This window comes from Chiloscyllium plagiosum, unplaced genomic scaffold (assembly GCF_037043375.1).
Source record: "Chiloscyllium plagiosum isolate Xiang-an unplaced genomic scaffold, Cpla_swu_hap1 HiC_scaffold_7, whole genome shotgun sequence".
Taxonomy (NCBI): Eukaryota; Metazoa; Chordata; class Chondrichthyes; order Orectolobiformes; family Hemiscylliidae; genus Chiloscyllium; species Chiloscyllium plagiosum.
The window spans coordinates 55129287-55153167 of record NW_028270145.1 but is presented as its reverse complement, the minus strand read 5'-3'; the positions used below and the strand labels follow the sequence as shown (position 1 = coordinate 55153167).

General features: G+C 40.4%; 1 protein-coding gene across 5 annotated transcripts in view; it reads left to right on the top strand.

Moving 5' to 3' along the window:
• The window catches only part of cfap210 (cilia and flagella associated protein 210), a 194296-nt gene that overhangs the window by 155834 nt on the left and 14581 nt on the right, over positions 1-23881 (top strand). For 3 of the 5 annotated variants that reach the window (XM_087989041.1, XM_043693681.2, XM_043693680.2), the window contains 3 exons: positions 9591-9814; positions 14688-14861; positions 23171-23376. In XM_087989041.1, the coding sequence (XP_087845167.1) occupies positions 9591-9814; positions 14688-14861; positions 23171-23376 (604 nt within the window). The remainder of the gene's footprint in view (positions 1-9590; positions 9815-14687; positions 14862-23170; positions 23377-23881) is intronic. The other 2 variants (XM_087989042.1, XM_087989043.1) reach the window with 1 other exon arrangement.

Below are 23881 nucleotides of genomic sequence, written 5' to 3'. Positions count from 1 at the left end.
GGTCACAAAATGTCACTAAAACTTTACAATGGATTACCATTATTCTTGTTTGACAATCTGGCCTCAACTCCCTCAAAACTGTTTCATTATAGAATTGCTCAAAGACTCTTAATGTTCTGGTGGTTCACCTTCCTATGCTGCGACTTTGCTCCCCAGATTCTTGGAAATTGAGGTCTAGCACTTACGTGGTTAACTCCAGGTTTTTCACAACAGGAGATTCACCAAGCACCCAGATTTCTTTCCTGATCTCTAATCTGACTCATTTATAAAATAGCAAATACTCCGGTGAGTGTTTTTACCTTTGGTATTGGCTGTTTTATTTTATTTATTCGTTTTGTTAGAATGTGGGCGCCGTTGGCTGGGCTAATATTTATTGCTCATTCCGAGTTGCCCTTTGAGAAGGTGGTGATGAGCTGCCTTCTTGAACCGCTGCAGTCCACTTGTTGTGGGTTGACCAACTATGTCATTATGGAGACAATTCCAGGATTTTGACCCAACAACAGTGAAGGGACTGAGATATATTTCCAAGTCAGGATGGTGAGTTGTTTAGAGGGGAACTTGAAGTGGTAGTGTTTCCATGTATGTGCTGTCCTTGTCTTCTATATGGAAGTGGTCATGGGTTTGGAAAGTGCTGTCTGATGATCTTTGGTGAATTTCTGCAATGCATCTTGTGGATGCAGTGCCAATCAAGTGGGCTGCTTTGTCCTGAATGGTATCGAGCTTTATAAGTGTTGTTTGGACTGTGCTCATCCAGGGAAGTAGGGAGTATTCCATCACACTCCTGACTTGTGCCTCGTAGATGGTGGACAGACTTTTGGGAGTCAGGAGGTGAGTTACTTGCCATAGTATTCCCAGCCTCTGACCTGTTCTTGTAGTCATTGCATTTATGTGGTAAGTCCAGCTGATAACTCAATGATAACTCACAGGATGTTGACTAATGGTAAATTCTGAAACCATTGAATGTCAAGGGGTGGTAATTAGATTGTCTCTTATTGATGCTTATAGCTGGCTTTTGTGAGGCGTGAAGGTTACTTGCCACTTGTCAGCCCACGCTTGGGTATTGTCCAGATCTTGTTGCATTTGGACACTGACTGCTTCAGCGAATGGTGCTGAACACCGCACAATCATTGGTGAAAATCCCACTTCTGACCTTATGATAGAGAGAAAGTCTTTGATGAAGCACCTGAAGATGGTTGAGCCTGGGACACTATCCTGAGGAACTCCTGCAGAGATGTCCTGGAGCTGAGATGACTGACCTCCAACAACCACAATCATCTTCCTATGTGGTAGGTATGACTCTAACCAGTGGAGTGTTTGCCCCTGATATCCATTTATTCCAGTTTTACTGGGGTTCCCTTAATGCGACACTTGGTTGAATGCAGTCTTGATGTCAAGGGTTCTCACTTTCACTTCATCTCACCTCTGGGAATTCAGCTCTTTTGTCCATTTTTGGACCAAGGCTATAATGTGGTCAGGAGCTGAGAAGACCTGGTGAACCCAAACTGGGCATCAGCAGTAACTGACTGGTTAGGTGCTGCTTGATAGCACTATTGATGACACCTTCCATTACTTTACTATTAATTGAGAGTAGACTGATAGGGCAGTAAGGTCAGGTTGGATTTGTCCTGTACAGGACATACTTGGGCAATTTTTCGCATTATTGCGTACATGCTAGTGTTGTGACTGTACTGGAATAGCTTGGAAAGTGGCAAGTTCTGCAGCACAAGTCTTCAGTACTATTGCCGGAATATTGTCAGGGCCCGTAGCCTTTGCAGTATCCAGTCTCTATAACAGATTCTTGATATCACGTGGAGTGAATCGAATTGGCTGAAGACTGATATCTGTAATAATGTTGGGGCACCACTGAATGAGGCCAAGATGGATCATCCATTTGGCACTTCTGACTGAAGATTGCTGCAAAAGCTTAGCCTTCTCCTTTGCACTGATTAGATTACTTAGTGTGGAAACAGGCCTTTCAGCCCAAACAGTCCACACTGACTCTCCAAAGAGTAACCGACCCAGAACCATTTCCCTCTGACTAATGCATCTTACACTATGGGCAATTTAGCATGGCCAGTTCACCTGACCAGCACATCTTTGGACTGTGGGAGGAAACCAGAGCAAACCCACGCAGACACTGGGAGAATGTGCAAACTCCACACAGACAGTCACCCTAGGCTGGAATCGAACCTGGGACCCTGGTGCTATGACGTAGCAGTGCTAACCACTGAGCCACCATGCTGCCCCCACCCCCCCTTACAGGTTATATAATTCTCTCCCCAAACCACTAATTTAGTGATGTGCTGGACTCTTCCACTATTGAGGCTGGGGATATTTGAGGAGCCTCTTCAGTGAGCTATTTAATTGTCCACCATCATTCACGACTAGATGTGGCCAGACTGCAGAGCCTATATCTGATCTGTTGGTTGTGGGATTGTTTAGCTCTGTCTATCACTTGCTGCTCTGCTGTTTGGCATGCACATAGACCTGTTTGGTGGCTTCACCTAGTTGAAACCTCATCTTCAGGTATGCCTGGTGCTGCTCTTAATATGTCCTCCTGTGCACTCCATTGAACCAGGGTTGATCTCCTGGCTTGATGTTAATGGTTGACTGGGGACTATGCGGGCCATGAGGTTACAGAATGTGATGGATTACAACTGTGCTGCTGTTGATGGCACATAGTGCCTCATGGATGCCCAGTCTTTAGTTGCTAGGTCTGACTGAAGTCTGTCCCATTTAGCACAGTGATGGTGCCACACAATACAAGGAGGTTATTCTCATTGTGAAGGCAGAACTTTGCCTCCACAAGGACTGTGCAGTGGTTGCTTTTACTGATACTGTCATGGACAGATGTATCTGTTGTTGTCAGACTGGTAAGGATGAGGTCAAATATATTTTTCCCTCTTGTTGGTCCCCTCACCACCTGCCACAGACCAAGTCTGGTTGCTATGTCCTTTTGGACCCAACCAGCTTGATCAGTAGGACTGCTGTCGAGTCACTCTTAGTAGTGGACATTGAAATCTCCCATCCAGAGTAGATCTTGTGCTTTTGCTATCCTCTTTGGAGGTTTCCTTGCCTGTGCTTAACCTGAAGCCAGAAGACTTCATGGGTCTGGAGTCAATGTTGAGGAGTCCCAAGGCAAATCCCTCCTGATTGTATGCCACTATGCTGCCACCTGTGCTGGGTCTGCTCTGCCGGTGAGACATGACATATCCAGGGAAGGTGATGGTGATGTTTGGGATTTAGTCATACGCATGGAATCTTGCCTTATAAACAATGTCAGGCTTGTTGCTTGACTAGTCTGTGAGACAGCTCTCCAAAATTTGGCACAAGCCCCCAGCTGTTAATGAGGAGGACTTTGCAGGGTCCACAGGGCTGTTTCTACTGTTGACCTTTCTGGTGCCGAGGTTGATGCCAGGTTATCTGTCTGGTTTCATTTCTTTGAGACTTTGTCACAATTGGTACAACTGAATGGCTTGCTAAGCCATTTCAGAGGACAATTGAGAGTAAACCACATTGCTTTGGGTCTGGAGTTGTGTGTAGGCCAGATCAGGTGAAGATGGAAGATGGGTTTTTCTGACAACCAGTAATGATTTCATGGTCATCAATAGGTTCTTAATTCCAGATTTTGTTTTTTTTTTTAATTTAATTCCACCATCTGGCATGACAGGATTCGAACCTGGGTCCCCAGAACATTATCTGGATCTTTTGGATTAATAATCTAGCAATATTACCACTCTGCTATTGCCTTCCCTTATTGTGTATATATTTTATTCTAAGTCCCACAGCTCCTTCATTTTTTTTTTTGAAGCCCTCACTCCAAAACTCCAACTGCCTAATCATTTGTAGTATTTCTTCCTGAAACCTAGCACTACAGAACCAACTATTTGCTGTTGACCTCTTAAGTTAACAAAATAGATATTGCTTGAAAATCTCAGAAGGTCTGGCAGCATCTATGGAGAGAAATCAGAGTTAATATTTCGAATCCAGTGACCCAGTGTAGCTAAGTTGGCTTTTCTGCAGTACAGTTTAACAAGAGTTTTTCTGTATGAAGCTTGCTTTTGACTTTATCTGCCTTTTCATCCAATTGACTGAAACAACTTCAGTAATCCTTAAACTATTTTGAGTGACCTATTGACAACTTTCAACAAGCCCACTCTTTGTCTTTGGCAAAGTTGATTCGAACTCACATTTTGGGACAATCAAATGTAGCAATCAGTAATGGGATTTGAATATAAAAACTTCTTGAAACTGTCTTTTCCCCTGAATATTGCAATTTTGACCAGATTGTTGGCTCCTGCAGCACAAACTGATAAAACAAAAATAAAGGAATCTATTCTATTATTTAGACAATACACCACTTCACAGAGACTACCTTGGTGCTATACACACCCCTTACCACAGTGCTAAATTGTTTTCTGTTCTTTAGTTCTGCCCATATAATGTCTCTCAAATCTGGGAATTACTGTAATAAACTGTTCTGTATTAAAGTGAAGACGCATGATTATACAAGAGAGGTATTGGAAATTATATTAGAATCTTATGTATTTCAGTTTAAATTGTAAAGTAGCAAGATTCCAGAGGAGGATTCAGAATGTCAGAAATTCATGTTCATTACTGTGGCCAGACCAGCAAAGGGAAACTTAGAATTACTTAGAACTTAAAATGTGGAAACCAGCCCTTCGGCCCAACAACTCCACACAACTCCGAACAGTAACCTACCCAGTCCCATTCCCATACCCTGATATTCTATAAATTTACCCCTGACCAATGCACCTAACCCACACATCCCTGAGTACTATGGGCAATTTAGCATGGCCAATTCACCTAACCTGCACATCTTTGAATTGTGTGTGGAAACCAGAACACCTGGTGCAAACCCACACAGACACTGGGAGAATGTGCAAACCTAAGTCGAATCCTGGTCCCTAGCATGGTGAGGCAGCAGTGCTAACCACTGAACCACCGTGCCACCCAAGTATTTGGACCATATTTGTCACAATTGCTGTTTGTTTCAAGACTGCCACTGACTGTACACAAAGCAAACGTGAAAGTCGACCAACCAGTGTATTCAGGTACAATTGGATGTAATCAAGCCTTTTCATAAAAAAATGGACACTCTATCATTTATAGTTATGCATGTTACCAAATTTACATGGTCACAAAATAAATTATAGTTCATTGGCAAAACAGCATGTTAACTCAAGAGTCAGTTCCAAATCTGTTAATTTACATGTACATTGCAAATATAGCTTTTAAATCATGCAAGTTTCCTAATTGTCTCTGCTTTGTAATTAGCTATTCTTCAGGAATTTGCTTGTTCTTAGGGTGCTGTTCCTTCTCTGGGGAGTATCGCTGCTGTGGCAAGTGCTCCAGCCATGGTACGCTGTATTATTTCGATTATTGGGTAATAGTGGACCTTTGGAACTGATCATCTTGTACTCTGTACAGGTGGTGAGATCACACCTTTCTGATAAACTGTCCACAGTGAAGGAACAGTTTCTCTAAATGTCTGCAGTTGTAATGATTTATCTTGTCATTCATATTCACTGTGCATGACCAATCTGACCACTGTTCAACGTATGTCCAATCATGTAGCCAGATCTTTGAACATTTGTGTTCTGGCTGACTGGGCAATGCTCAGCTCGAGTGACGCCTTGACTGTTTTATAAAAGTGAAATTTGGCTTTCTTTAGTTTCACTTTCATTTTGTTGCTCACACCTGTTACTACTTAATCGGTATTTTTCACTATTGAATCTGGTCGCAATGTGGCACTATTCTTTGCACTGGACTACCTTTCATGACTTTAGTAGGTGTATTTCTCTACTTAAGTGTTGCCTTATGTAAGTGTGCTGATTCACTTAATTTGTTTTAATGCCTTTAATGATTTTCACTGCCACTTCACCCTTTCCATTTGACTGTGAATGGTGTGGAGATGATGTATGATGTTGAATTCATAATCCTTTATGAAGCAACTGAATTAGAAATAAAGATAATCCATCCTGTTACTACTTTGCCCTGTACTCTTTGAACCCTTTAAAGAACAATAACTTAACTCCTCCTCCTTAAAAGCATTCAATGTTTGGCCTCAAGGACTTTCTGTGGCAGAGGATTCCACATACTCACCCTACTCTGGATGAAGAAGTTTCACCTCCACTCTATCCTAAATGGCCTACCAAGTATTCTTAGACTGGGACCCTGATTCTGGACTCCTCGGTCATCGGGAACATCCAATGTCATTTATACTGTCTAGTTCTGTTACAATTTTATGTTTCTATGAGATTCCCCCCCCAACATTCTTCTGAACTCCAGTGAATGTATTCCCAAGCCAGCCAGTCTCTCTTCATACATTATTCCTGCCATCCTAGGAATCAGTCTGATAATTTTTGTTGCACTCCCTTCATAGCCCGAACATCCTTTCACAGATAAGGACACCAAAACTGCAACCAATACTCCAGGTGTGGTTTCACCAAGGCCCTGTACAATTGCAGCATGACATCCTTGCTCCTGTACTTAAATCCTGTTGCAATGAAGGCCAATATACTATTTGCCTTCTTCACCACCTGCACCTGCATACTTACTTTCAGTGATTGGTGTCCAAGAACACTCAGGTCTTCCCAATCCATTGCTATTCAATTGCCTTCCTGCTTTTGCTGCCAAAGTAAATCACCTCACGTTTATCTATATTGTAGTTTATCTGCCTTGCATTTGCCAAGTCACTCAACTTGTCCAAATCACACTGAAGCATCTCTCTATCCACCTCATAGTTTAGGTAAAAACAATAACTGCAGATGCTGGAAACCAGATTCTAGATTAGTGGTGCAGATGCTGGAAACCAGATTCTGGATTAGTGGTGCTGGAAGAGCACAGCAGTTCAGGCAGCATCCAAAGAGCTTCGAAGCTCTTTGGTTACTGCCTGAACTGCTGTGCTCTTCCAGCACCACTAATCCAGAATCCACCTCATAGTTTACCCATCCATCCAGTTTTACGTAATTTACCAAATTGGAGATATAACGTTTAATTCCCTCCTCTAAGTCATTAATATATATTGTGAATAGCTGTGGTCCAAGCATTGATCCCTGTGGTACCCTACCAGTCACTGGTTGTCACTCAAAATGGCCTGTTTATTTCAACTTTCTTTTTTCTGTGTCCTAGTCAGTTCTCTAACTCTGTCAGTACCCTCCCACCAATCCCATGCATTTTAATTTGCTAATCTCTTTATCAAACACCTCCTGAAAATCCAGAGAAACCACATCCATTGTTCCCCTGGTCAACTATACTGGTTACACCCTCAAAAAAAGTCCAATAGATTTGTAAAACATAATTTCTCTTGCATAAATCCATGCTGACTCTGTCCAACCCTTTCACTATTTTCAAAGTGCTCTGATATTAAGTAATTTATAATGAACTCAAGCATTTTCTGTACTATTGATATCAGGCTAACTACTCTACATTTCCAGTTTCAGATTCAGTGTATTTGCTGGGTTGATGATTTTCGGAGCATGTATGCTGTTGCTTTATTGCATCTGAGGACTTCAAACTCTTCTCTGCAGTTTTCTAGGATCTGTTCATCGACAAGATTAGATTACTTTACAGTGTGGAAACAGGCCCTTCGGCCCAACAAGTCCACACCGACTCGCCGAAGCGCAACCCACCCATACCCCTACATTCACCCCTTATCTAACACTACGGACAATTTAGCATGGCCAATTCACCTGACCCTGCACATCTTTGGACTGTGGGAGGAAACCGGAGCACCCGGAGGAAACCCACGCAGAAACGGGGAGAATGTGCAAACTCCACACAGTCAGTCGCCTGAGGCGGGAATTGAACTCGGGTCTCTGGCGCTGTGAGGCAGCAGTGCTAACCACTGTGCCACCGTGCCGCCCACAAATACCTTGCTGGCCTTCAAAATGCTACAAATATCTTCTAACATGTTTAGATTTAGAAGTTATACATTTGCTTCAGCTGACAAGAGTGGACTTTGTTTAAGTTTTACTAACTAGAATTCCAGATCTGCATTCTTCCCAATGCAAACAGTTTTAGCTTAATTTCTTCTATAGACACGTGTACTTTGCTATCACAAATCTTCAACCTTAGTTTAAAGACTTCATTTTGGGTCACCATTGTGTGACGCTATGTATGGGTCTGCAAAACTATGTTGCATGATATCTTTGTGCCTAACTGACACTTCACATTCACTTGATGCTCTCCTGAAACTACGTATCACCTTTTAGATCTGATAACCTGTTGTATGTGCAAAGTGATTTGTAAGAACCATCAACTGCTATCCCTCCAGCAGGCATCTTTATTGCCTTGTTTTGTTTCTATATAACTAAACATTTGTGTGCACTGCTTTCCTCATGCTAGACATGGTTTATTTTCTTTTGTATGATGTCCTTCACAATATTTGCATACTGTTCTCAAACATTCTGCTTGCTTTCCTGCAAATGTTTCTTCTTCTTTCTCAATCTGTTGTTCTCGTTTAGCCTGGACTTTGTCTCAGCGTAATGCAAAGCCTTGTCTGTTTTCTCATTAACATATGTTAGCTGATGGTTGACAACCCCAAAACTTCTTCACACAGCATTTCTCCTTTCTCAGCAGTTGCGCTGTCGTGGCAGATCTATTATGGATAAGACACTCCTTTCTCTGATGAGATCATCTTGCAGTTGTCCAAACTTTCAGGATTCAACTCAGTGTATCAGTGTAGTCACATACTGATCAATAATCTCCCCTTCCCCTTAAGTGCTATTGAACAAATTTGTATCTCATAATTAACATTAATATGAGGTTCAAAGTGTGTTTTTGAAGTCTTCAAAGTACCTCTTTTCTGATCATTAGTGAGATCTAAGCTGCAATACAATTTGTAGCACTCTTTCCCCAGCACCAATTGCAGTCCCTACATACTCAGATTTTGAAATCAATTCTTTAGCTATTTCATAGCTTTTCCACTGAGAATGAAACAATCCCAGTTCTGCTGTGTACGTTTTTACATTTCCACAGCAGCAAGGGCTGGAATATGCGCAACTAGATTGATTTACCCAGAATCACATTTTTGGACTCAGCTGGTGAATGCAGTCACAGACTTAGAACTCTGTCTCCATAAGCTGCAATTTCAATTCTTTATCAAAGTAGCCTTTGGCCAGCAGGCTCATTGAGACTTTATTTTAAACTTAGTTCTTGCTGTTTCTGCTGGGTCTCCCTTGGCCCTTAAAAATCCATGCATTTTCAACTGCCACACACTGGTACCACTTTGCAAGTGAAATGACTGGTACCAATTGTATGCATCAGCCCTTGCAGTGGTAATGGTCACATGATTACAACAAGTCAACCCACACATTCAAGTATAATTGCAGGCTCAGAAGAGAAATTTGTCACTGCAAAACATACCCTGAAATTGCATGAAGATCAATGAAACTACATAGGTATTTAACCTTCCTCGGTTTAAACTGTGTAAGTTCTGATCACTTTTTTAGAGAATGAGTTGGAGGTTGGTTTTATTGTCCACTGTTTATAGCAGGTAAATCACATTAGTAGCAGTACTTGATTTTCATGGCTTTTGATGGTATATTGTGCTTTTGGAATTTTAGCACAGAATTATGACAAAACCAATGACTCTGGTGAGTTACATTTTCCAAATTTGGTGGACCTTCGACAAGTGACAGTACTTCCAAAAGCAGAATGGCAACGAATCCAGGATAATTTGAATAACGTAAATAAAGAAGCAGAATTTATACGTGCTCAAAAGGAAGAAAAAGAAGCCTTGCATTTAAAATCTAAAGAAGTGACTAAATACTGGACAAATACCATTGCAGTAAGCACATTTCACACTTCTGTTTTTATTATACAGCATTTATACTACTTTGTTGTTTGTATGTATTTATCTCAGTTCAATAGCGAAGTGTTTATATGCACACTGAATTTCTACTGTATTCTGAAGTGGGAAGTTGAATTATTTATGCAATTAATTGCATCTGACAAATGTAAAGTGAGTGTAGCTAACCAGACGTACAGGGGTGAGAATGTGAGGTCTGAGACATGTACTTTGTTTAATTCTCTGGTAACAATCTTGACTCCTCTCATTTGATACTGAACTTATGCAATAGCAGTCAAAACAACATCACTGAGCTGTGGGTGTAAATTCTCGGCATTTATGCAATTGGTCAGAAAAACATGGATCCTGTTACATTTTATGTGCCCTCCACCTGATTTCTGGCAAACCAGAATGTTGAAGTTGATGCCACCGTATACATTACCTTGATAATGAAGAGATTATTAGAGAGTTTCAACCTTTTAAATTCATTTTTGAGGAGATTACTATTTGTTGGATTTTTGTAGCGTGGTTGAGACTGTATATTTGTATTTTTAAAACTCTTGACAAAATTTCATGTAATAAGATGCTAGTTAGTGATATTAATAGGCAGATTATGTGCTTAATAAGAAATTAGTTGCATCTTCTGAGTAATTATTCTTAACTGTAGTAGTTGTCTGTCGGAATCAGTTACTAATGGAGTCTTGCAGAACTTCACCTTTTATTAATGTTTATTATAGGGAGAAATATCAGAGAGGAGTCTTGGATTCTGTGTTTAGCAGTACAAGCAATCATTATTCAGGGCTCTTTTACCACACGTGGGAGAGGCCAGAAACCAAATCTGACTTTCATGTGGGGCCCAGTTGCATTCTTAATTACAGCTCAGATTGGAGGAGAGGTCAATGACACTCTTAACTTTCCCCAGCTCAATACAACATTTTTATACCTTTCATGTTCCAATAATTACATTTAACATTGATTTCATTGTTAACCACATCCCACTAATCTATCCATCCAATCCAGTAAACACCCAATCAATGATGGATAACTCTACGGACAGCCCTAGGTCCTCTGATAATCTCATGACATTTACCAGATACCACCTCCATCTGTCTATGGGATCTTACAATGCTTAGGATAGTTACACACCTTCCCAGACAGTTGCCAGCCACATTGCATTATCGGCCATAATTTAAATATCGCTTATCTTGAATAACTCTTCCAAAATCTCTACTAATGCTAAATTGCCCGTAGTGTTAGATGAAGAGGTAAATGTAGGGGAATGGGTCTGGGTCGGTTGCTCTTCGGAGGGTCGGTGTGGACTTGTTGGGCCGAAGGGCCTGTTTCCACACTGTAAGTAATCTAATCTAAAAACTTCAGTATAGAAGATTAGGAAGGATGTAAATTTCTACTAATTGTTATATAGTCTTTAAAATCAACTGTAATATTAAGTGACTACAACTCTGTGACAGCCTACAAATTGGGAATAACCCTTTTCTCACTTCAGCTTGAGAGATCAAACAAAAAGTCTTTCTGACTTGCAGTTGTAATTACAACCCCCACTACTCTTAATATGTGAGTTTTAAATAAATCTTTTACTATTTCTACTCAACGTTTTCCATTGCTAATTTTCTTTTCTTAACAGAAAACATCTATTTGAATTTCACTGATGAGGGTGAGATTCAATGACTTCACAACTTTACCAAGCCATAAATTTGTTCAGATTCCACAAATAACTAGGGGACATAATAACATCTTCACTTTGTATTTGATAATCTGTCTCTGTAATTCTTCCCTTGATCTTTGGGTGTAAGAATCTGCACTTAAGCTGTAATTGTTTATCTCTGTGTTTTACAACCTTTTTGTGCTCCCTTAGAGGTTCTCTATTCACATCATTTGTTGCTCCCTGTTCTGTGCTATTGAGGGGGCCAAATTTCATTCTCTACAGTTGGGTGCTGATAAAAATTCAACTTTCACACTAATTTGATGTTTGCGTTTCTAACTTACAAATACCTAAAAATACATTCCGAATACTGTAGGATCAGACTTTCCTTTTTACTTTATAACAAACTTGGGACTATGCTTTAACTAAGCCTTTCAAAAATACCCCATATTAAAGTGCTCATATGTGTAGAACTGCCTGTTTACAGAAACTTGAGTAAATGCCCTATTGTTTCTTCTGGTCAGGACCCTTTTATGACCCCATGGGACCTTGCTTTTTCTACCCACTATCTCAGTATGGACACCACCAGTCTGTCTGTGAACATCTGCTCTATGTACCTGCAAACCCTTTGCTGCATCTTATGTCAGTAAAAAGCACCAGGTGACCATTTTATTTACTTTAGTCATAGGTGGCTACAACATGGTCTCGATGAAGTCAAGGTTGGACAATGTGCGGTGGTGGTGAGGGGGGGGGGTGGAAACCGACCCTTTGGATGAACTGGTCCATGCTGACCAAGTTTCCAAACTAAACTTGTCCCACTTGCCTGCATTTGGCCCATGTTCCTCCAAACCTTTCCTATTTATATACTTATCCAAATGTCTTTTAAATGTTATAACTATACCTGCATCCACTTCCTCTGGCAGTTTGTTCCACACACTGCCCACTCTCTGTGAAAACGTTGCCTCTCATGTCCTTTTTAAAACTTTCTCTGCTCTCTTTAAAAATATGCCCCCTAGTTGTGAACTCACTAGCCTAGGGAAAAGATCCTTGCTATTCACTTTACCTATGCCCCTCATGATTTTATAAAACTCTATAAGGTGACCCCTCAACCTCCTGTGCTCCAGTGTAAAAAGTCCCAGCCTATTTTGATAAGTCGAACCCTCCAGTTCTGGCAACATCTTGGTAAATCTTTCTGGAACCCTCTCCAATGTAATAATATCATTCCTTTAGCAGGACGACCAGAACTGCACACAGTACTCCAGAAGAAACCTCACCAACATCCTGTACAACATCAACATGACTTACCATGTCCTATACTCAAAAGTCTGAGCAATGAAGGCAAGTGTACTAAACACCTGTCTACCTGTGCCACAAACTTCAAAGAATTATGTACCTGAACACCTAGGTGCCCCTGCTCTACAATACTATCCAAGCCCTGTCATTAATTGTTTAAGTGCTGTCTTGTTTGTTTTACCAAAATGCAAAACCTTGCATTTATCACAATGGAACTCCATCTGCCACTTCACAGCCCATTGACCCAATTGATCTAGATCTTTTTGTAATTCTTGACAACCTTCTTCACTGTCCACTATACCATCAATTTTGGTGTCTTATAGAGTCATAGAGTACAGCATGGAAACAGACCCTTCAGTCCAAACCGTCCATGCGACCAGATATCCCAACCCAATCTAGTCCCACCTGCCAGCACCTGGCCCATATCTCTCCAAACCCTTCCTATTCACATCCAAATGCCTCTTAAATGTTGCAATTGTACCAGCCTCCACCACTTCCTCTGGCAGCTCATTCCATACCCGTACCACCCTCTGTGTGAAAAGGTGCCTCTTAGATCTCTTTTATATCTTTCCCCTCTCACCCTAAACCTATGCCCTCTAGTTCTGGACTCCCCAATCCCAGGAAAAAAACTTTGCCTATTTACCCTATCCATGCCCCTCATAATTTTGTAAACCTCTATAAGTTCACCCCTCAGCCTCTGACGCTCCAGGGAAAATAGCCCCAGCCTGTTCAGCCTCTCCCTGTAGCTCAAATCCTCCATACCTGGCAACATCCTTGTAAATCCTTTCTGAACCCTTTCAAGTTTCACAACATCTTTCCGATGGGAAGGAGACCAGAATTGTCTTCCGAAAACTTATTAACCATGCCTCCTGTATTCTCATCCTAATCATTTATATAAATGACAAACAAAAGTAGACCCAATACAGATCCCTTTGGAACACCTCTGGTCACAGGTCTCCAGTCTGAAAAACAACCGTTCACAAAAGTTATCTTTGGAATAAGTTATTAGCTCATCCAAAAAAGGCTGATGTGCTGCATTCACTCAAAGTGGAGCTAAATTAGTTTCCAACTATGATTTTCACTGGAGTGTATAAGCGGTAGATTGAGCATTGAGAGTACTTTGGATTCAGAGGACTTGTTACATCATCTAATTTTGCTCTCTATCTTGCCCAATATTTTCTTTTCTTTTTATTTTGTTGTGCACTTAAGTACGAGAGATGTGAGGTTGAGTATGAATGGAAGTAATGTATATTAGTGAATTAATCCATTATAGAATATGCTTGATGGATCAGCTAAGCTCTTTCTTGTTCAGCATTTTAATATGATGCTAAGGTAAGTAAGAACAGCTAATCAGTGTTTCTGCAGCTATATCTGTGTTTTGCTCCCTATTTGAATGGTCAGTTATTTTTAGGACAACAATCTAAACACTGAATAAGTAGGTAGTCAATGCGCTACAATTGCTAACCTTTTATCCATAAGGACAATGAAAAAAAGTGTTGCTTTATATAAGTTTCTTTAAGTAACCAGCATTATTATGATATAAGCATTATTTACAAACTGGCTGTTCTTTCTTCCCAGACAAAAAATATGTCTACAAATATTTCCGGTGAATGTTATTAATCAATAATAAGGTAAAATTACACAAGGAACTTAATATTCAATGACAAAAAAAAATTGAAATTCTGTTTAGAATTAGAATGATCAAGCTCAATATCAGGTTTTTGGAATCATTCTAAAAACCATATTACTTTATGCAAAATTATGAGACTATTGTGGAATGACAATGTAGCACAATTGGCTGTTGAGGATCGCATTATCTTGGACATTGGAGTGTACTACATTTGCAAAGTCAATAATATCTTGTGTTAAAAATGTTCAAGCACGAAGTAAAAAAATCACATCACATGATCTGTATTCTAGGGACAAAGGCAAAAAAGGCTCGATGCAAGAAAACTGCGTCAAGAAAAGGAAGAAGAAGAAAGGAAAGAAATTGATATAGAGGAGGCAAAGTATATGGCACAAAAAAGAAAAGAAAGCCTAGAGCGAGCTAAAACACTGCTTTTCTATCAAACTGACAGAGTGAAAGGACTAAATGTACAGTATGAATTTTTATTTAAATTTTATTTAATGTTTTTGAATTCATGCAATATTTCTATTTCAATTCATTTCATGGTAATTTAAATGTGATCAATTTTTTCCTTTTTTATTTTTGAAATTTGGCTGTAATACAATAACAATATGATACAGTCTTCTATAATCTTTCACAACATTACTAATGCATAGTACTGTTCAGAGTCTTCAACTCTTTAATTTCAATATCTCCTGACTGTCTTTTGTATCATTTTCATTTATTTAGGGAAACAATAATATTGCTATAGCTTGTGCAGCATTCCTGAAGTTTGAATTCTGTTATCTTCCATGTAATGCACAAGAAAGCCTAAACTGCCAACGTTGAACACACACATGGTTTGATCCCTAAAATATTTTTAGATGTCATGAGCTTGGACATATGATTTTGTTTTCCTCTTATGAAGTAAAACAGTGTAATTTCCGGTTGAACGTTTGGAGGAAATTTTAAGGGAGAAATATACCAAAATCTAGGAGGGTCATGCAATAAGTTTTGTTTTAGGGTTTTTTAAGCCAGGAGGAGCAGATGCAGTCTTTTGGACTTCACAAGGAAAACTTGTGTCATTCCTGATCTGGCATTTCCTTCCAAACAGTTCATGATTTTTCGTTAACTGTGTTTCTGTTCTGTCTTTATTTCGGAGTCCATGTTATATTTTAAACAACAACTTCAGAATCTCATTATATTTCCATGCATTTTCATCTCCTTAAAGTGCAACCGCAAGAAATGCAAACTCCCTCGTCAGGTCCACACCCCCCACCAACCCAACCTCCACTCCCGGCACCTTCCCCTGCAACAGCAAGAAATGCAAACTCCCTCGTCCAGTCCACACCCCCCCACCAACCCAACCTCCACTCCCGGCACCTTCCCCTGCAACCGCAAGAAATGCAACTCCCTCGTCAGGTCCACACCCCCCACCAACCCAACGTCCACTCCCGGCACCTTCCCCTGCAACCGCAAGAAATGCAAAACTTGCGCCCACACCTCCCCTCTTACTTCCCTCCAAGGCCCCAAGGGACACTTCCATATCCGCCACAAATTCACCTGCACCTCCATACACATCTATTGCATCCGCTGCACCCGATGTGGCCGCCTCTATATTGGGGAGACAGGCCGCCTACTTGCGGAACGTTTCAAAGAACACCTCTGGGACACCCGGACCAACCAACCCAACCACCCCGTAGCCCAACACTTTAACTCCCCCTCCCACTCCACCAAGGATATGCAGGTCTTTGGACTCCTCCATCGCCAGACCATGGCAACATGACGGTTGGAGGAAGAGCGCCTCATCTTCTGCCTGGGAACCCTCCAACAACAAGGGATGAATTCAGATTTCTCCAGTTTCCACATTTCCCCTCCCCCCATCTTGTCTCAGTCAAATCCCTCGAACTCAGCACCGCCTTCCTAACCTGCAATCTTCTTCCTGACCTCTCCGCCCCCCACCCCACTCCGGCCTATCACCCTCACCTTGACCTCCCTCCACCTATCGCAATTCCAACGCCCCTCCCCCAAGTCCCTCCTTCCTACCTTTTATCTTAGCCTGCTGGACACACTTTCCTCATTCCTGAAGAAGGGCTTATGCCCGAAATGTCGATTCTCCTGTTCCTTGGATGCTGCCTGACCTGCTGCGCTTTTCCGGCAACACATTTTCAGCTCATCTCCTTAAAGTCCCAACTTGCCTCATTTATTTGCCATTTCCAATTTTTCTCTTTTTTACCAAAATACTAGATGGTGCAAATTCCTGACATGCAAATCAGAGTGGGTACCTGATGGCTGTGGCTTGCCAACATGCCTGACCCCACCAAAATGCAACTGTTTCTTCAGAACCATGTCCCTGAGTGCTCCATGCAAACTAGCTTTGGTGAACATCAGCCTCTTCACATCATTATATCTGCTGTCAGACCAAGTCAGACATTTCTGATTGCCATATTATAGCAAGGATGCGATTGGTCTGGAAATGACACAAAAGAGATTCACAGGGATGTTACCTAGATTGAAGCAATTTCAGCTACAAAGGGTGAGGTTAGATAGGCTGGTGTTGCCTTCCATACAGCAAAGGAGGCTGAGGGCTGATTGAAGTTTACAAATCTCTGAGGGTATAGACAAGGACAAACTTTTCTCCTTTGTAGAGAAGTCAGTAGCCAGGGGACATAGGTTTAAGGTAAGGAGCAGGTAATTTAGAAGGGATTTGAGGAATTTTTTTCACCCAGAGGGATGTACTTACCTGGAACTTACAGCCCGATGGTTGGCAGAGGTAGCAACCCTCAAGGAATTTCAGAGTAATTTAGGTGAGCACTTGAAACACCAGAGCATTCAAGGCTACGGGAAAAGTGCGAGAAAATGCAATTAGAACAGATGGATGTTTGACCATTGCATGGACACGATCGGCAGAAGTGCCCTTCCAAGCTTGAATTTGGAGCAGAGGGACAACTATGGCTTGCATGCTTCTACTTGATCTCTTTGGTGCAGGGACACACATGCATCTCATTCAGCAGCACAGGATGCTTTTGCATTCATATGGACACACACATCTTATGTTTCTTAGTTTGCTTTCTTATTGCTCACTCACTCAATTTTTCCCTCCCCTAATTTAAATTTACCATACCTAACTTCTGTAGGAGCATAGATAAATCTCAAAGCAAGCACCAAAGAAGTTTGTACTGCTCATAGGAAGATCTCTCTTCTTAGGCAGTCACCTTTTGAAGTCAGTTTGAGTAATTCTATTCAATCTAATGTTTTGCAAGTATGAAATCATCTCTCTGCAGTTGTGAAAGTTGAGCCACGTGATTAAACCTGCTAATCTTGAAGTTCTAGTTGCCACACCCCACATTTGAACCTACAGGAATATCCTAGCATTTGTACTTTTTAATACACTATAGTATGTACTTCAATTGCTTTCTTAGCACACACTCACTGACATAAGAGTTGCCAGCTTCTGTATCTCACATAGCTTTTTAGTGGAGAAGGATAGGCAGTGGGGAGCACTGAATGGTCAACCTGTCAGTCAGATAAGTGAGCACAAGCAACACCATTATACAACACCATGCTTTGTAAACATTAGACTTGCAGCATGTGCCAGCGGTTTATGCAACAAGGACATGAAAACGGCCATATAGTCACAGAAGTCTAACATGCAAACAGTACCTTTGGCTCAACTTGTCCTTGCCACTCTGTTTTCACAATTAAATTACATTTGCTGGAATTTCGTCCATATCCCTCCATACCCGTCCCATCCATGTGCCTGTCTAAATGTTCCTTAAATGACAAAATTGTACTTTCTTCCACCTCTGGCAGCCTGTTCCAGACACTCACCACTCTCTGTGTGAAACAAATTGCCCCACGGAGCCTTTTGTATCTCTCCCCTCTTACCTTAAACCTACGCCCTCTAGTTTTAGACTCTCTTACCATGGGGAAATGCTGTTGGCTATCTAATTTATCAATGCCTCTCATGATTTTATAGGGTCTCTATAAAGTCAAGACCTATGTCGTCTTTGCTCAAGGAAAAAAAGTTCCAGCCTATCCAACCTCTCCTTATAACTTGTGAAAATCAAAGGGTTGTAAGGTATTGTCAGTTACTGGCACTGCCACAATCAATCAAGCAGCCCGATCTATTATAGTCCAAGGGTTTGGCTGAAATTGTTACGTGCATAGTCCTGCCAAAGTATGGTCAGTAATCATTTCTGCCTCTTCAGTCATTGCTATTCTCCCAGAAAGAGGCCCAAGAACCCAGGGTTTGCCTAATTAATGAAGTAGAGAGCAGAAGATTGCACAAGAGAGGTTACTCTAAGTCATGATGGATCAGGAACCATAAAATACTTCAACTGAGATAGGGAAGATTCTGCCAAGTAGATATTGCACAGAGTTCTGTTCCATGTACTTTAGAAAATCAAAGGTTGATTTTATTGAAGTTTCCAAAATGTTATGTAAATATATTTAATATAAGTTAAGTATATAAAGAGAAACACTTTTTTGATTGGATGAAAAATCTAGAACTAGGGGCATAGTTTAAAAATTAAAATATATGTAAACATTGTGCAATGTAGAATGAACTCTTCTGCAAATGACAGATTTTTGCAGATGCGAGATCAATTGTTAATTTTAAAATCTTTGATAGACTTTTATTAAACAAATGCATTCAGGGTTATGCTGCACAGGCATATTAGATAGTAGACCAATCATTGTAGTCATTGGCAATCACTCACTAGGAAATTCCATGTCACTAGGGTCCTTGTGTGGCTGACAAGCCCAATCCTAGAATCGCATCTCTGATTACACACTTGGCAGATGTTTCTGAGAAGTGGAATTGGTCCTTTGCCTCAAAATCATTGGAATTCCTTTCTCAGGTTCTTTTTCCATACTTCCTCTTGACTACAGGTGTCCTTGAAGAATTGTGTTCCTTCATCCAGGAAGTTCCTCCAAGTCAGTTTCTTCTGAGTGTGTGTCGTCCAACTGTTGATATTGATGTAGCATTTCTTGAGATAAACCTTCAGGGAGTCTTTGAAGTGCTTCCTGGTCTTCCTCTCATTTGACAGCCTTCCTTGAGCTGGGCAAAGAAGATTTGCTTTGGCAGTTGGAATCTAGGACCCTAAACACCTGGCCAGCCTGGTGGAGTTGATTTCAGATGATCATGACATCAATACTAGTGCTGCTGGTGCCTTCAAGGATACTGCTGTTTATACGCCTATCCTCTCATCTGATGCAGAGAATCTGCCTCAAACAGCATTGATAGTACTTCTCCAGGGCCTTGAGGTGGTGTCTATATGTAGTTCAAGTTTTGGAATCATATGGAAGAGTCAAAAGGAAACTGCCTTATTCACAAGGATCTGTGTATGAGTGCGGATGATGCTGTAATTGAAGGCTCTCATCCTTAGGATTCTAAATGTGGCATTCGTGGATTTTATGTGGTGTTGGATCTCCATATTGATGGTCAGCCTTAGATGAGAAGTAGCTCCACAGGTAAGTCAAATGTGCCATGATTGGGAGGATTTCTCCTTTGATCTTAATGGAGGGATAGACCAGAGCTTGCCCTCAGATGGATTGGTAAAGGACTTAGGTATTTTTTGAGGTTGAGGCTGAGATCAATTATTCAGTGTGTTTCGGCGAAGGCATGAAGATGAATCCCGACCAAGAGAGTGGAGTGATGTCAGCGTTGTTTTCTTCTTGCATTCTAATTGATTGAAGTTGTAATGTTTTCCGTCCATCTTGTACATGATTCCACATCACTGGGAAGTTTGTTCTTGACAAGATGAAGAATGGTGGCAATGAAGATGGAGAAAAGGGTGGTGGCAATGATCCATACCTGTTGATTTCAGTCTTCAAAGTTTACTATTATATTGCCATCGGTGAGAACAGGCCAACTGCGATTTCATTGAATGGCAGAATAACTTTGAAGGATGAATGAATTTTCTCCCATTCCTATATTTCTAATGGTAGCTTTAAAAATAATTTAGGAAATGAACCTAAGCAAAAGTTGCTGAAAAATAACATAGTTCATCCTTTGAAATTGGGTATGGTGTATTAGATCAATCTCTACAATGCATTATAGAAACATGTCTCAGGTTTTTGTTGGTTACTAAAGCATTCAAGTAAAATTTTTAACCTTATTACATTCAATAAGTATGAATGTTATTTTAAAAAGAAGTAATAATTAAATGCAGAACTGAAGACTTTACAAGTATCTGACTGTAAAGTGCATGTACAAACAATAGTTGTAATTAACTGTAGGCTTGCACTTATCTATAGGAATTGGACTGGTGATCTAAAAGGAATGAGTTATTTTTATCACGGCTCCAACTGGGTAGAAGAACATGATGTTGCATGTTTTGGGTGATTCAAATACACACAAGGAAATCAAGTAAACATTTGTCAAGTATACAGCAATAGCATTGTAATAAAATATTCCTGGATGCTTCACAGGTTCATTTTAAAATGAGATTTGACACCATATCTCAAAGAGCAATTTTGGAGCAAATGATTGTAAACCATAGTCAAAGACATAAGTTGTATGGAGTGTCTTAAAGGACGAAAGAAAGCTAGAAGCCAGGGAGGCTTAAGGAGGGAATTCCATAATTGTGTGCATATGAAACTGAGAATATGGCCACCAGTAATGGAAACATTAAAATCAGGGATGGTTAAGATGCCTGAATTGGAGAAGCACAGCCATCTTGGAGATTCTAGCTCTGGAGAAGATGCAAAGTAGGAAGTATGAAGCAACTTGAAAGCAAGATGAGAGTTTCATAACTCACTTGTTTCACCAGAAGGTAATTGAGTACAGGTATAATAGATAAATTTAATTTGGCCTGAGTAAGGGCATGGGTAACAGAGCTTTAAATGACTTCTGGTTTAGGGAAAGTTGAAAGTGAAGGGTAACCAGGAGTTCTTTGGAATAGTCAAGACAAAAGTTAACAAAGGTCACCATTCACAGTTGATTTGTGAATTGTGAAAATTGTGTTTAGAGTAGCTCCATAAGCTCAGGATTAGGTCACGGAATGTAAACTCAAGGGGCCACACAGAGATACCACACTCTCAAGTGTCACTACACTACCCGGCAGTAGCTGAGCCTTGAATTTGAGAGGAGTTACAGACTGAGACATCTGAGGAGATGAAAAGAACATAGAACTGTACAGCATAGTACAAGCCCTTCAGCCCTCATCCTTGAGGTTAAGTGTAGGTAACTTTAAATTTGTACTACTTTGAAAATTTCATATCTTCCCAGAAACCAGCCCAGAAAACATCTTATTTTGTGTTGGAGGGTTGCTTTTCAGACTTAATGCCTGTGACTAGCATTGTGCCACAAGGATTGGTGCTGGGTTCACTGCTATTTATAAGAATGATTTGGATGTGAACATAGGTATGATTAGTAACTCTGCTGATGACAACAAACTTGGAAGTGTAATGGACAGCAAAGAAGTTACCATGGGATCTTGATCAGATGGGCCGATGAGTGGCAGATGGAGTTTAATTTAAATAAATTTGAGGAGCTGCATTTTGGAAAGGCAAATCGGGCAGGACTTTTACAATTATTGGTAAGGTCCTGGGGAGTGTTGCTGAACAAAGAGACCTTGGAGTGCAGGTTCATAGTTCCTTGAAAGTGGAGTCACAGATAAATAGGATAATGAAGGAGATGTTTGGTAGGCTTGCCTTTATTATTCAGTGCATTAAGTAAAGGAGTTGACAAATCATGTTAAAGTTGTACAGGACATTAGTTAGGCCACTATGAGAATACTGCATGCAATTCTGGTCTTCCTGTTACAGGAAGGATGTTGTGAAACTTGAAAAAATTCAGAAAAGATTTACAAGGATATTGCCAGGGTTAGAAGGTTTGAGCTACAGGGAATGGCTGAATAGACTGGAGCTATTTTCCCTGGAGCATCGGATGCTGAGGGGTGACCATATAGAGGTTTGTAAAATCATAAGGGGCATGGGTAGGGTGAATAGTCAAGGCCTTTTCCCGGGGTGGGGAAAGTCTAAAACTTAGAGGGCATAGGTTTATGGTTAAAGGGGAAAGATTTAAAAGGGGCCTATGGGCAACTTTTTCATGCAGAGGGTGCTGTGTGTATGGAATGAGCTAGTACAATTACAACATTTAAAAGGCATTTGATTGGGTTTATGCATAGGAATGGTTTAGAGAGATATGGACCAAATGCTGGAAAATGGGACTAGATTACTTTAGGATATTTGGTTGGCACGGATGAGTTGGATTGAAGGGTCTGTTTCCATGCTGTATATCTCTATGATTCTATATATGACTTCTGTTATTAATAAAGGCCCCAGGGTTTGGCAACTTAAACACATTTCACTGTATTTTGTTTTGTAAAAATACAAGTGACAATAAATTGCTACTCTATTCTATTCAATATAGAACCGCTCAAAATTCAAATTGCCATATGCAAAAAAAGGGTAATCTGCTTGTAATTCATAATTAGGAATGATCATTTGGGGTATGGAATGAGCTGCCAGAGAAAGTGGTGGAGCCAGACACAATCACAACATTTAAAAGGTATCTGGATGGGAATATAAATAGGAAGGATTTAGCAGAATATGGTCCAAATGCTGGCAAATGGACCTAGGTTGGATTGGAATATCTGGTTAGTGTGGACAAGTTTGATTGAAGGATTCATATAAAATCTGTAATTCAATGCTGGAATTCACTTAGGTACATAAATTTTTTGAATTTTTGCCTTTAACTTAAAAACCCATTTATGTCCAGCAATTTGTAGCATCAACTACATTCTCAGCATCATGACTGTACAAACTGTATAAATACATTTTTACCTAGGCTGCGCTGATGCTCACTGAAGCCCTGAAAGAACGTGAAGCACAGATTGAACTGAAGAGAAAAAAAAATAATCTTCATGAAAGAGAAGAGAAAAGCTATATGGAGGAAATTCAACGTCGAATTAACTTGGGTGAGGATGAAGAATATCAAAAATTAATGAAAGATAAAGAAAAGAGAAAGGCCCTTGCTGAATTTCATCAACAGCAGTGAGTATAGTTTAAATTTCTGTTGTTATTGAAATAATCTCTCTTGTCCTCCTGATATCAGATGTCATTTAGGGAGAGTTGTACAAAGGTGAGTATGAAAGGATCGCAAAGCATATCAAAATCAGTACCAAAGATAATACAATTATATTAGGAAAAAATGGATGATGAAGAGCAATGTGCACTCTTCGAAAACTGGAAATGGTAAGTGCAAATAAGGAAATGTTAAATGTGTTCAGGAAAGAAAGGGAAGGAAAGAAACAAGAAGTGGTGGTATTGGTTCAGAATTTTACCAGGCCTGAGAGGATGACAATGACAATAAACTGAAGTTAAAAGAACTATACAGCAGTGACATTTAAGGACTTTAATAATCCTAATATATGCTAAAACAATAAGAGCGTAAACAGCAGAGGGCGAAGAATCTCTGAAGTCTGTTGAGGAGAATTTTCTTTGTCAGTATATTTCTGGCTAAACAAGGGAGTAGGCATTGCTAGATCAGGTTCTGAAG